Here is a 14520-nt window from a genome sequence, read left to right on the forward strand (position 1 = left end):
CTTCTGAAGCAGCCAAGAGTACAGGGACAATCTCTGCTTTGCCTTGGCCATTCTCCTTTAACACGTTGAGCGGGGAGCAGTTGAGTCCTGGGGCTCTCTCTGCGTGCTTCAGGAGTGAGGGAACTGCCCCCACCTTCACCTGTCTGGGTTTTGAAGCCCATCCCTCTAGTCCGAGTGAGTGCAGAGTCAGGGGTACAGGCCTCTGGACACGTCAAGGGCTTTGAAGTATGGTTTCGAAAATGATGATTCATGTGTAGCCCTCGGTTTTATGGATCATCTGGGAACAGTTGAGCAGAGAAGAATAGTTATGCAGATCCCAGCTCATGTGTGTTTCTCTGTACCAACCTGGCAGAGGTCTTTTTTGGCATCTGGAAATGGCTGAGCATGAGTGGGATTTGGCTTGATTGGCTTGTGCTTGCTGATTGTGTGATCCTCCTGAAAGTCCCAGGATACCTCATCTACACCGCACTGGTGTCTCACAGAAATCATATCTGAGTGCGCTTGGCTGAACCAGCTAACCTTCTTTATTTCCCTTTGTCACTTGATGTTGCGAGGGGATTTCACAGTCTGTTCCATCTGCTCTAGGAGAACATGTTGCCAACATGAGGGGCTCTGAAAGCCTTTCCAGTTAACCCCTTGAGTTTTCTGCTTTTTGTAAAGTTCGGGGCAGTGTGTATGTTGCCCAGATTTTAATATGCATTGCCAGTAGTGCATCTACTTTTAAGGTCATGGTGCTCTTTCTTTTAATACGTTAAGTAGAATCATGTAAAACTGGCATTTTTGTATGTTAAAAATGGTAGAATATCAGCAGTTTCATATGTTTTAACTTCATAGAGAACTTAAAATGTAACGGAGACTCTTTTAAGGGCGCTGCACATATGTGTTGCAACTACATTTTCCGCCCCCGGAGGGTTATCGGCAGGCACTTGAGCTATGTTAGTACCTAAAAAACAAGGAGGTTGGTCTGCGCCACATGTGAGTGTTGAAAGCCATTCATATGAGGGGATGCTTCCCGGAGGAGTGATCGTGTAAAACTTCCGTGGCTTTGGGCTTCTGTTCAGCGATTTAAGGCTTGCAAGTATCTTACTATTTCCTTTGTGTAACTGAGAAGGTGCAGTTACCAGCATTCGGAAATATTCAAGTAAATGAGTTATTTTGGGGGTGAAAACAGCTTGTAATTCACTTCCTGGGCCATGGGACCAATGTATACTGTGTTTGTGTTTGTGATGTACTTACTTCGTGGAACATAGGACCGATATGACCCGCTTGCAATTGGCACTCCATTTTTCAAATAAATAAAAAACTATCAACAAATAATGATTCAGCATGCATTCCGTTAGTGAAAAAAACATAGCATCACCCCCAATTTTTTTTTTTTTAAATCCTTTAAAGGGCTAAAGCCCATTCACTGGAGATTGTTGAGCAGTATTTCTCCTTTAATTCTTGCTTGGGTCTCATATCACCAGACTAGCATTTGCATTTACAAAGAGCTCTGTAACCTGTTATTTACTATTTATTTTTTCCCTACATTTTATCATGGAAATTAATTTATCATTTATATTTAAAATCTAATACAAACTTTTTAAACAGTGTGTTCTCGTTTTCAAACCCTAAGGCTTTGTTCTAGTTTCATCAGGTTGTATAAAAAATTATTTTGAATAAAAAACTTCAGTAATGAGCTAGTCATTTCCTTTTCTAACGGTCTGACATGCCAGCCTGTGGCATCACAAAAACAGACTCTTGTCCTTTTCAGCGGATGCTGTTTAATCACATTGGAGACGGGACCTTGCCACGCAGTGACCCTAATCTTTCTGCACCTGAGAAAGGTAGGTATGAAGCCAGCCTCTTCATAACCCTGAAACGTGTAAGGGTTTGTTTTGTTCTCATTTTCTCCGGTCTTCTGTGTGTCTGTGAAGAAGGCAGGTCCTGGAGATCTTTAATGATCAGGATGAGTTTGCTCTTCAGGGGATTAAGGAAAGACAGTTATTCACCATCTATTTCTTCGAAAATTTTTTTTCTTGTAGGATTTAGCAGGAGAATCTGAGCAAGTTAGGAATGCCTCTGTTTAATAGCTTTATGCTACAATGTGGTATGTCACTGAGGCAATTCCTGCTCTTCCTGAAGGGAAGTTGCCAATTAGGCTACCTGTGCAGCACAGTGAAAATAGCAACTTTCCAGATTGATTCCATGGCCCATCCTTTGTCTTCCTTACAGGCTTATTCTGCCAGCTCATCGGTTGTTTGCAGTGACTCAGATACAGCTCTTGTGCAATTAAATACTATTTAGGAATTGCAATCCAGTGCATAATGGAGTGTGCCCTGCCTCAAGGTCATGGAAAAAAAAAAAAAGAACCAAACGCATTCATAGCAGCAAATAGCCGATTAGCATCAGTGTGTGCAGCGTGGCAGAGGATGAAGACAGATTAAATGTGACTTCCTCAATTACAGGGAGGGGGTGGTGGTGGAGGAGGGGAGTGGCGTGCAGCAAGTCACCCATTTGCTCCTCTCAGGGTCAAGCCTCCAAACTGGAGAGGCCAATGAATCAAAAGTCACTAATGAATGCCCTGGTAAAGTGCACTTTAATTGCCCACATTAAGAACTAGACTGCATTGTCATTTGGGTACATTGATACATTAGCACTAAAGTTTTCCTTGGGAGATCACAATTAGCAAGACCTTAGCCAAAATTATTTTCAAATGTAAATTGTTTTAATGTTGCAAGTCAAATATCGATCTTTGGCTGTAGAATTTAGGAATATGGCAGCCTTCTCACCCCTTTCTACCTAATGAAAACACAAAGAAAATTTTTAAAGGAAGAGAGAAAAAAACATTTTAAGACTTCAGTTCCATTGAAGTGGTAAAATCTTGAAATCCCAGATATGTCCATCAGATGGCAGTGTCTGTACACGGAGCAAGCTACTGGAAATCTCTTTAAGACTTGACTTTGTAAACCTCATTGTGTAGAGGCTGTTTACAACCTTGTGTGTCCTACCCTTGTTCCTAACAGGGTGACTCGCTCCATATTCCTGCATTTTACCGAAGCAAGGACCAGACAGATTACAAAAAAAGGAGTAGTCCTCTCAGTATTCCAAATTATTTTTGGTACATACTTCAGTATAATTCATTGATTTCAGGAAGAAGAGTCCTTTCCTCAATGGGTTGGTCAACAGGATGGTCTGGCCTGGTGGTTTTTTTCCCCACAATTCTGCCAAAGAGTTAAAATATCATCATGTCATTGGTTTCTCTCTTTTTGGGTACCACTTATTTATTTATTTATTTTTGTCCATAAATTTCCACCAAAAAAAAGCAAGTTTTTAAAATAGTCTTGTGACTACATCTTCCTTCTGTTATCCAACATCTAAACACATTTGTAATTCTCAACAAGTTTCGAGAGACATAGAGATTTGTAGTTCTGTTTGACAGCTTGAGTGAAGTAAAAAGACATGCTATCATCCAATTAAATGTCAACGATAACTGTTAGCTAGCCAATTAAATAAAGGTTTAGTATTCAGGTGGTTTCCTGGTATTTTAATCCAGTTGATTTTTCCATTCTGGATAATCCTGACTGTCTCCTAATATAAGATCTCACGCGTTCGAAGGGCAAAGCTGGACCATGTGTTTTTAGCTGTGTTATTCCCTTCCAGCTGTGAACCCCACCCCTAGCAGCTGGAGCCTGGACAGTGGGAAAGAAGCCAAGACCATGTCGGATGGTGGGAAGCTTATCTCTCCCCCTGTCCCTCCAAGACCCACACTGACTGGTGGGTATTCAAAGCATTTGAGCTATCACTTTTATAAAATACTTTTTATTGTGTACTCCAGCTTGTCCTGAATTCCTCAGAAAAAGGTAGGCATTGGGTTTCTGAGGTCAGTACCTTAGGAGCTGCACAGTTCTTCAACAACATTCTCCCTCTTCCCTAAACTACTGGTTTTATTTTAATTTTGAAAGGAATGGACTACCGAGTCAAGCAGTAGTCCTTTCTTACTAACCCCCTTGGAGAGGTTTTGCAGGGTTGTTTTCCTCCACAGCACCACCCTCAGATCTGGGGGAGGGGCCCTAACCTTGCTAGGCCAGTAACATTTTCTCTGTCCTTTGCCTTCTTATCGGCTTCTCCTAACTCAGCCACTTGCTTCAGCCTTGTTCAGGACTAACGCCAAGGTTCCAAGTTGTCCCTAAATAGGAATTGACTACCGGTGACTTTGATAAGCCTTCTGGGAAACAACTACCTGGCACCCATAGCAGTGCCGTTTCTGTTGGTTAGAGAGGTCTGTTTTCTAAAGGCAGTATTTCTCAAAGGCTGGATTCAGGGCACTTATCCCCTGGGGTGCTGGTTTCAGAAGCAAGTGTCCAGGCCCACCGAATCAGAATTTTTTTAACATTTCTGCTGGAAGGCCATAGGTCTGTATTTTACCAAGCCTTTCAGGTTATTCCTGTACCCACTAGATTTTGAGAACCACTGAAAACGGTTTTGGAAAAAAGAAAAAAAAAAAAAGCTTCCTTTGTGAGTTTATAGCAATAACCTCTTTTCTTCCTGAGCAATAAGCCACTTGCTTGGTGGCCTAAGTAGGGTAGTTTTTAAGAGGAGCTTGTCCTACCCTACTGATTCCACCTACTCCAGTTGATGGGGAGAGTCTTTAGTAGTTATGTAGGTCTAGAATAGGTTGGAAGCTTTACGAATAGAAGTGGCGTAAAAGCGTAAGAAAGTATAGCACTATTTCCGTCACGGAGTTTCTGGATTGATCGTTCATCTTTCATTTGCTGAATTCTAGCATCTCATTTATTTACTTTTAATTAAGAAGAGAAAGCAGACTCCCTCTTTTTAAAATAAGTTGTATGCTATCAAATTTGTTCTATACTTGTCAAAGCTAAAATTCACCAGTGATTTTTGAAAGGCATGTGAGATCTTTAATCAGAACAAGAAATATTTTTAGGCTTATTGATAGTTTGCATTAGCAGTGTGACCAAGGCAGGTTAGGACTCATTAACCAAGTAATTTGTATTTTATTCAAGATGTGCACATACTCAGGCGTCTCCTATTTAAACCTGATTGTGTGTCTAAAATTGGGACCTTGAAAGGCATCTTTAAAGGAGCAGTATTATTAATGGTCAGGTCCCTGGGTGGCACAGAGGGTTTGCACCCGAATACTCATCTGAAGGTTGGCAGTCGATCCACTCAGCAGCACCACAGAGGAACGGCCTCATGTTCTGCTTTGGTAAAGATTATAGCCAAGAAAACCCCACGGAGCAGTTCTTTTCTGTAATACCATGAGTCAGAATCGACTCAAAGGCAACAGGTAGTTATTAATGGTAGGTTCCTGAGCTAGTTCAAATGTGAAGACAAGCATACTGATAGAACAGCTGTAGGTCTCTGTGGGAAAAATGCCTTCCCAGAAAAACACCTCTCCAAACCTGCAGTGGGTACAGCGGTCACTGTGGTATCCACAGTGGTGGTGTCGGCGACTGCCTAAGTCAAGAGGAAGAGGTCCCAGGGAATAGTTAACCTTGACTTCCACCACAGTGATGACAGAAATCCAGTTCCCAGTCAGGATCTGCTTCTCTGGACATACATGGGAGGGAAGAACTCACACTGATGTTAGAAGTTGACACGCACTGACAGCATGCCCCAGCACGCAAGGCGGCAGACACACAGTCCCTTAGTGTGATCATGGACCACACTCCTGGGTCCCCTGGGACTTGGAGCATGAAGGTGACCTTACATCTCCCAAGCTAACTTTGGGCAGGGCTGCTGTCCCTTCTGCACTGATTGCTGTCATGATCTGTCCATATGTCATCATCTGTGGTCACTGTGGTAGGATCTCTGTCTGTCTGTCTTCCCTTCAGCCTTTCTGTAGTTTTATTATGAGTCACAAGCCTACATACACTGTGACAGCTTGGCGAATGGCAGCTAATCACAGAGCAGCATACCCTGAGCTCACAGAAACCTCTCAAGTTGGAATTGGGAAAAAAGGCATACTGGCACGGCAGGCTTTTACTGTATGCATCTGCCTTAGCTGGATTTGATCTGCAAGCACACGCAGGGAGGGCAGTGATCACACGTGCTGTTTTCCACACAGGGTGTGAAAATCTTGTAGGGAAACAAAGAGAAAGCTCTTGAGCATGATGATGAAATCCATAGTACCACCACCTAAGAGATAAAAGGAGGATCTGAGAATAAGCTTAGGGGGAGAAATGGAAAACTACTCACCCTTTTATGGACATGGCCAGGGGTTTACTGTTTCAGGAGTATTGGAGATGTAAAAGGGGAAGCTGATGTAAGTATAGTCCTGTGAGCCTGTTTGCAGCTCAGTGTTTCCCGTTGCTGCTCAGGCCACAGTCAGCAGCTATTTCCCAAGCACTATTACCTCACACCTGAAAGCTCCTTATGTGGTAGATCAAGGAGTACACAAGTAGCTGGACTTTGGGGAAATATAAAGGATCTTAGACCGGTTTGGGGCCCTGTCACATTGGTTAAAACATCATGTGTACACTGGTAACCCTGTAATTGTCCCGTGTCTTTGTAATGCCATCCTTCTCAAGGAATCTGTTTTGCATAGCCATCATTTAGTCTCTCCCCCACTCTTGCCTAGAACGTACTTATTCCGCGGACCATTTTTCTGGGCTTGCAGATAGCCAATCATCCGGGTTTTCTTAATAAAAGTGATACCTCTCTCTGTTGACAGCTTCACCGGCAAGACACACGACGCCAGTGTCCCCTTCCCCTGCCGGACGATCTCCACTGAAGGTACAGGCCCTTCTTTAGATGGAGGCTAGAAACTGGCCCCAAGTTCCGTTTTCCTAAGACTCATCCCTGTACATCAAGAGGTGCTTTCTTTTGCACAGATAAGGCAAAGGACATATAAAGAATGGATGGAGGACGATGTGGAAGACAGCAGTACAGGCTTTCCCTTCAGGGAACCTCCGCTGTGAATACTGCCCTTTGGTTTCAGATTAACCTTATTCTCCAAGTGGTGGGTCTGAGAATGTACAAGGTAGAGTCGCTGTACCCAGTGCCGTCTAGTCAATTCTGACTCATACCGACTCAGAGTCACTGTATACACTGAAATTGGGAATGAAATATAGTCCCAGACTACCTCCTGGGACATTTTAAGCCTGGTCTTTTGGTTTAAAATACATTTTTTTAAAAAAAGGGCACTTAGATCAGAAGACATGAATAATCAAAATCTCCTTAAATACTCTTCTGTGCCTTTTTGCCTTTACCATTAGCTTCATTTTGACAAAGCCAAACTCAAGTTTATTTCTCTCTTTTTATATTTTAAACTAAGGATTGCATTTACATTAGAAATACATGAAAAGCAAGGAGGTAAAATGAACAAAAAAATGTCTTGGGAGGAAACTGGAAAGCTTTAAAGGTCAGACATTTGAATTGGTATGTAGACATGAGCTGTTTAATGTCTCTAAACATACAAAATCCCTCATGAAGGTAAAGAATAGTTGCTAGTTGCTATCCACATTGAATCTAACTGGCTGCAAGGATTGTCAGGACAGATGAGAGGTTGGTGCTCAGAACAGCAGCAACAGAGGCAGATACGAGGTTGAAGTGACTGTTGAAAGAGTGATTTTGTATCTGCGCGACTTGTGATTTACATGCTCCATGTCCTTCTCGTTGAGATATTTCTACCTAATGTGAAAGAAGAAGACAAATTAGCCTCCAGAAACTCAGAGGGGCAGGTCGTGATCCTATGAGTCTGTGGTACTAAGGTACTTGAGAACCCTGGTGGCAATGGTTCAGCGTGCTCAGCTGCTAACCAAAAGGTCAGCAGTTCACACCCACCAGCTGCTGCACGGGAGGAAGGACCTGCAGATGTGCTCCTATAAAGATTACAGCTGAGGAAACTCTACGAGGGGCAGTTCCACACTGTCCTATAGAGTCCCTGTAGGATACAACAATAAGGATACTTGATGATAGAAATTGAGAATGTGGAAAACAAAACAAAAAAAAGAAAAGAAAATCGCAAAGAAGCATGATTTCATTTGCACTCTCAAAATTTCTGATGTAAAAATTTGCTGGTGAGTGCAAATCGTTTGCCAGCTTTGTTGGCATTCTGCAGTGCAGCCGTTAATCATAAAGTACACATGGCAGCATTCACTCTGGAAACCATAGATTGTCAGCTTGATGTGACATGGAGGGAGGCCACATGCCCTTTGCACATCTTTACATTTATCATTACAAGTAGAGAGCTCTCACATGTTGCTGTGTAATTAACATCTGTGTTTTTCAACACTTTGATTTTGTAGAGTAGTAATAAGACAATAAAAAGTCTTAGAGATTAATTTTTAAACGTAACCAAAGGGCTGAAAATGTTTAAGTAGCTACTAATATACTCCAGGTCCCCTAATGAGGAAGAGAGATGATGACTGGCAAGGACTAGAAAGTAAAAAATCATGCCTGGTTAAGAGGAGTGTTGACCGTGGCTGTGTGCAAGGGCTGCTTCAGAGAGTCCTTCTTTTTGTGTGCCTAGATCATATTACTCTAGGCTTTTAGGGCAGCTTTAGGGGGTGTATACTACCCGGTGCAAACTGCATATAGTTTTATTGTATATACAAAGCCTACGGCCATGTCTTTACAAATAGGATTTGAAGAAAGAAAATAGATTGAACACTTGTGCTGTAACTCCTGGGTTACATTAGAGGGCACACTGCTACCAAGCTATTAGTTTTGCTATGATTAGAATGCAGTTTGCTACCTTAACTGATAGAGTTTAGTTTTTTCCAGCATTTAAACACAGGAGTTAACCCTATTGAGAAGACTAAGCTTACCTGTCTTATTTTGAATTTGAGGGTCTAATTTTATGCAAAGACACCAGTGAATTTGGATCTCTTCATTGGCCATGCATGATTTTAGACTCCTGCTAAAGGAAAAGATTTGTGTCCACCAATATTATTTCATTTAAAAAGAGAGACCAAGGTAAAGTTATTCTTGGGCAGCATTTTTCAAAGTGTGTTCCATAGGACATTTTCTGATAAGTACAAAAATGGTCCTATGATCAAATAAGTTTAGAAAGCACTGGACTAAATGTTATCCAGATTTCTTTATTGCCTGAGTGTGAAAACTTTAATATACTAATGTGCTTTGAAGGCACGTAAGGAGTATATAGTATGCAGCATATTTCATGGAACGCTCCTTTCACAGAGCATCTCTTAGGACCCAGATTTCTGAGGACACCGGTAGGGGTGGTAGCAAATTCCAATTCTGGATGAGGCGAGGCAGCTAGCATAAATGAGTGGAGGAGGCAGGGTGGAACACAATGTGGAGTGGTAGGGATTGTGGTGAGGTGAAAGCTTCATGCTCCATCTAAAGGGGACAGCCTGTGCTCAGCTTCAGAGGACTATCCGATTATCTCTGTCCAGAGAATGTGAGCCATTGTGGCTAGAACTTACGGTTCTTTATGAAATGCTAGAAATCTGAAGTTGGATGTGAAATCTTCCTATTTTAAAAAATAAGCAGCTAATTCAGGTTTTGTTAAAACACTGCGCAGACGAAAGAGTTCACATTTCAGGGTAGAGCCCGAGGACCGCGAGTTTGCAGTTCGAGTCAGGAGTCTGGAGCTAGGGCGGAAGAATCAAGTGCAGGGCTTCAGGTGCTTCTCCTTGTCCTCCTGAAGTCTCTGGTGGGAAGAGTATCCTCCCCCCATGCCCTCAAGAAACCCTGCCTTTGCAGTTCTGAGCTCATCCTAGCTGTACCAGAAAGGAGAAGTGGCACCTCTGTCCCCTAGGTTCCAAGCGAGGCTATGCTCTAAAATCTCTTCTGATTACTTTTCTCCTCCTCCTACCCCGATGGGTAGGATGAGAAGGAGTAAAGGAGTCTGTGAAATGAGCTGAATGAAGGAATGATGAGCCTGGCAGATAAGCACCTTACCTGTATTTCCTGTGCTGTGAATGACAACACTGAAATTGGCGTCTGGGTATTCAGTGACTCTGGTCTGTCTTTTCTTGCTTTTGTCTCCCCTCCTTTCCATCTGACATCGGAGCAGGGCTCTGTGCAGTCTTTCACCCCCTCTCCAGTGGAGTATCACTCTCCAGGCCTCATCTCCAACTCCCCAGTCTTGTCTGGCAGCTACAGCAGTGGGATTTCCTCTCTCAGCCGGTGTAGCACGTCGGAAACTTCAGGCTTTGAAAATCAGGTAAACGAGCAGCCGGCCTCAGTGTCGGTGCCCAGCTACAGTGGGCCGGAGGAGCCTGTGCGCAAGGAGAGCAAGACGCCCCCGCCGTACAGCGTCTACGAGCGGACTCTTCGGCGCCCGGTCCCGCTACCTCACAGCCTGTCCATTCCCGTCACTTCCGAGCCACCTGCTTTGCCCCCCAAGCCCGTGGCGGCGCGATCGAGCCACCTGGAGAACGGGACCCGGAGGACTGAACCCGGGCCACGGCCAAGGCCCCTGCCCCGGAAAGTTTCTCAGTTATGAGTCACTTTTCTATTTCCCAGCGATGAATTCTTTGCCGTTTACAAAATACTAAGTATGATAAGACATTTAGTGTAGGCACTTTAATAACTTACTCAGATTTTTCTCTGAATGAATGAAACTTGCTTATTAATATAATGTTGCACAATATTAAACATTATTGATCAAAACCACCAGATTTCCCATGAAGTATGGCTGAATTTCATGAAAACATTTCTCATTTGGGAGTGGTAAATAGTGATAAAAACTTATTTTTTATCTTTTTATGTTCAGTTTTTTAATATAGTTTAATCTTAAAGCCAATACAATATTGTCAAACAATACAATGTGTGATAATGTTGTATACTTTTTACTGAATACTTGATACTCTGAGAAAGCTTAGTAAGTCAATGTATACTCTAACACAATGGTCCTTACTTTAGAAGACTTCTGTAAATAAGGGGAGGTTTCTGGCTCTTTCCATGAGCAGAATGATCAATATACTTCATCAGAATTAAAGGTTAAAGCGGGGCTGGTTAGACAATATACTTAAAGAGGTTGCAAGAAATGGGACTGGAAGTTGTTTTGTTCTTTTGACAAAATACTTCTTTCAGATTGCTTTTATGTTTGACAGCTGTCTACATTCTTAGAACTCTACTTTGTGAATTGGCTGATGAGTCCTTTAGTACCTTAACACCATGATATCTACTGTATTTCTTTTTTAAGGTGCAGTTTACTTTCAGAGTTCAATCATCTAGGTGAAGCAAAAGACTCCCGGAAAAAAGCTTACTTGAATTTTGTGCTTCCTTACTTGATAGTTTCCTACACAAAATTTGTCATTGAAGAAGAGCAGGCATTCAGGTATTAAGTAGGCACAAATTAATGTGTCCCATTAACAAGAATTCAGGAATCAATACAGGACAGTATTAAATCAATAGCATAAATGAAGAAAAAAAAACCTTAGAGGAAATATATTAGCATGATTAAATGGCAAAAGGACTTTCAAAAGGCAAGGGCATTAACTTTCAATCCTGCACAAAATAAAATAAGCTCACAGCTCTCTCCATTCTTCCCAGTGGAGCTTGTCTTCTTCGCTGATCCTATTGTCCTTTGGTTGAAGGAGGGTGCCTCTTGACTGCTCTAGCTTGAATTTTGCAACGTAGCATCTTAGATCTAGGTAGCGATGCTAATGCCACAGTCGTAGGAGTGTGAAAAAAGCACCTTGTATGTAGTAATGTATTTTGTATCTTTGTTTTTTCTTTTACTGACTGTTTATAACACTCACTTGATAATAGATATATATGAACTGTATTTTAAATCATACTGTTAAATATTTTCCCTCTTTTGTTGGGAAGCTCATTTTAGTTTAACTATGTTTTTGTTGATAGCTTACCTGGAAGGCAGTGACCACTTTTTTATATTCTCTTAATGAAACCATTCAGCAGGTCCATGCTGTTGAGGCTGGTTATAGAGGTTTTCTATAATAAATGTTCAAGTATTTTTGTACATAACTGGTTAATTTTAATAAGAGATACCATTATGTGTAAAAAGAAAAAAAAAGTAAAAATAAAAGCAAACAGTTGTGGATGCGGTATGATTGTTATGCCAAATACTTTATGTATGAAAAAAGAATATTTGTACATATGTGCTTTTAACAATAATTCTGCCATATTGACTTTACAATTTTGAATGTCAGAAATATTAATATATGTTAAAGTATTTATGTTTAGTGAGTGTGTTCATAATTGAGAAAAGGAACATACGAATTTTAGCTTTGTATCTTGCAACTTTTGCAGCTGGAAATTTCTTGAACTAGCTTTGGATGATAACATTTTTTGTTTGTAATCACATCCTTAAAATGTATGTGTGTATATATATACATGTATATATATATAGAAAGCGCCATACTTCTGTTGCTTTAAAGAAGTAAAATTTTCCATTTAAATAAGGTGACATGCATAAGATAACAAAGCTTCTTTGGTTTCCTTTTCCCGTGTAATTTAATAATTGTTGACTAGTGCTTGAGCACAGTATGAATCAGTGTTATTTGCCCTTGAAGCCATTTTGTTTTTTGGGTTTTTTTTTTTTTTAATTTCTGGCAGTGAACAGTCAAATTTATCGTGTGTGTATTTCTGAAGCAGCTACGAGCAGAGCATTTCAGGAGATTCCGTTTGCTCAGATGTTCATGTTGGTTGCTGCTGAATGGTAAAGATTAAATAAAATTACTTGATTAATCTTAATATCTGTCTTTATTTGTATCATTGGGTGTCGTTCCCTGGAACTGGATAAATCTCTTGGTCCTATCATGCTGAAACATTCAGGCTTTGTTGATTGATCTGTTTTTTTGTTCTCGCCCCAGTGGATGCACTTCACCCACACTACAAAGCTCATTTATACCATAGAGAACAAAGGTCAAATAGTTAATATCCAGTGAAGAAGGTAACATTTACTTCGGCGGCTGACCAATAACTGACTTTAACCAGAGCCAATTTTACAGTCAAAGCCTAAAAGTTTGTTTGCATTAGAAAACGTGACACACATACGTGCCAGGTGTACGAAGGACTTGCTAAGCACTGCCTTTGCCAGCTGCAACAAACTATCTTCATGCCAGCTTTTCTCCCTGATTTTCATAAAACGACAGGGAAGATATTTGACGAACACTGCAAAACCCAGTGACTACCAGATTTGTGTTGCTAAAGCTGGCTTTTAACTTCATGAGATGTGTCTATGCTATGTTAGGTTTATGGCATTTATGTAACTCAGTGCTAAGCAAGCCATTGTCTAAAGCCTCTGTCCCATTAAATACCAAAACCCATTTAAAGACCATTATCAATGTCCGTCTGATTGTTTCTAAACATGAATTTAAAGTGTTTTTTGGGTCGTTTTCATTACAGCTGAGCCCATAGTGTTTTGATTGTACAAGCATAATTACAGTATGAATAGCTCAGTTTCTTACCTAAGTAGTCTTTCTGGATTGTTATTGATTGATCTACAAAACACAAAAAAAAAGAATAACAAGTTACACAGCTTTGTCTTTATTTGATCTTTAGACATTAAAAGGTGGCTTGTGAATTCTTAGTTATTGATTGAAGTAAGCCTTGCCCTCGTTACATAAGAATACCATTAAAAAGTTTTGAAAAAATGGCAATACCAGTCCCTTATTATTACATATTCCTTTTATCTTTTTCTACATGTATGTATTACAAAGTTTTTCTACATTGTTGTATGCCAGTTTCTGAAATATCACCCACACAATCTGTTGTAAGACAGGACCAAGTTTATTGCTCACTGCCATTAGACAAAGTGCCACTTCAGCAGAGGTTTACAATAATGTCTGGGGGGTGGGAGGGCAAGGTCAGATTTCACTGAAATTTTGGTATTTGATTTGAGGTGGGTCTTACATTTGGGGGTGGGAGAGGGAGTTGGTATTTGGTAAAGACCATGATATAAGACTTTAGGGTTGGTGAAAACAGCAAGACAAGGATTTTGAGTTGAGGGGCTCAAAGAGTTTTAGGGTCTAAATCGTTGATTGATGCTTTCCATTGAAGAGTTGATAGGTCTGTGGAGAAGTTCCTGTGATGACCAATAAAGTGACTTGCCTGGGCAAGAGTGTTCTGGAGTAGTAAAGTTATGCTACTGACAATGGAATGGTAAAGACATGCTACAGTAGACATAAGCTGTGTAGGGGTAGATGGTTTAAGTTCTCAGCATGTGTGTTTTGCGTAGTTGTAATCACAGTGTGTCTATACTTACTACCCTTAATATTTTGTTTAATGCTATATTAAGTATTTTCATATTGTTACATGTATGTAAAAAGCAGAGTATGTATTCAGTAATTTATATAGCCATTCCCCTATTAATAGATATTGTTTCCATTTTTCTACTACTACAAATAACACCACTGTGACCTGATTCTTACATACGGCTGTTTCCATGTTTTGGATTATTTCTTTAAAATGTATTCCTAGAATGGAATTTCAGGGGCAAAGGAATAATGGTTTTTGCTGTTCTTTTGCATTCTGGCAAATTATTTCCAAAAAGCATTGTAGTAGTTTTAGTGCCACAGGCACTAAAATTTGTTCACAAATGTTCATAGGACCTTTACACATAATAGCCAGAAACTA

General features: G+C 40.8%; 1 protein-coding gene across 5 annotated transcripts in view; it reads left to right on the forward strand.

Annotated features, from left to right (window-relative positions):
• DOCK4 (dedicator of cytokinesis 4) overlaps positions 1-12636 on the forward strand; it is a 488016-nt gene extending 475380 nt beyond the window's left edge. For all 5 annotated transcript variants that reach the window (XM_064289799.1, XM_064289800.1, XM_064289801.1 and 2 more), the window contains 4 exons: positions 1754-1826; positions 3643-3756; positions 6677-6738; positions 9989-12636. In XM_064289799.1, coding sequence (XP_064145869.1) covers positions 1754-1826; positions 3643-3756; positions 6677-6738; positions 9989-10420 — 681 coding nt within the window. In that variant the 3' untranslated portion in view covers positions 10421-12636. The remainder of the gene's footprint in view (positions 1-1753; positions 1827-3642; positions 3757-6676; positions 6739-9988) is intronic.
• The last annotated feature ends 1884 nt before the right edge of the window (positions 12637-14520 follow it).

Source organism: Loxodonta africana, chromosome 8 (assembly GCF_030014295.1).
Source record: "Loxodonta africana isolate mLoxAfr1 chromosome 8, mLoxAfr1.hap2, whole genome shotgun sequence".
NCBI classification, from domain to species: Eukaryota; Metazoa; Chordata; class Mammalia; order Proboscidea; family Elephantidae; genus Loxodonta; species Loxodonta africana.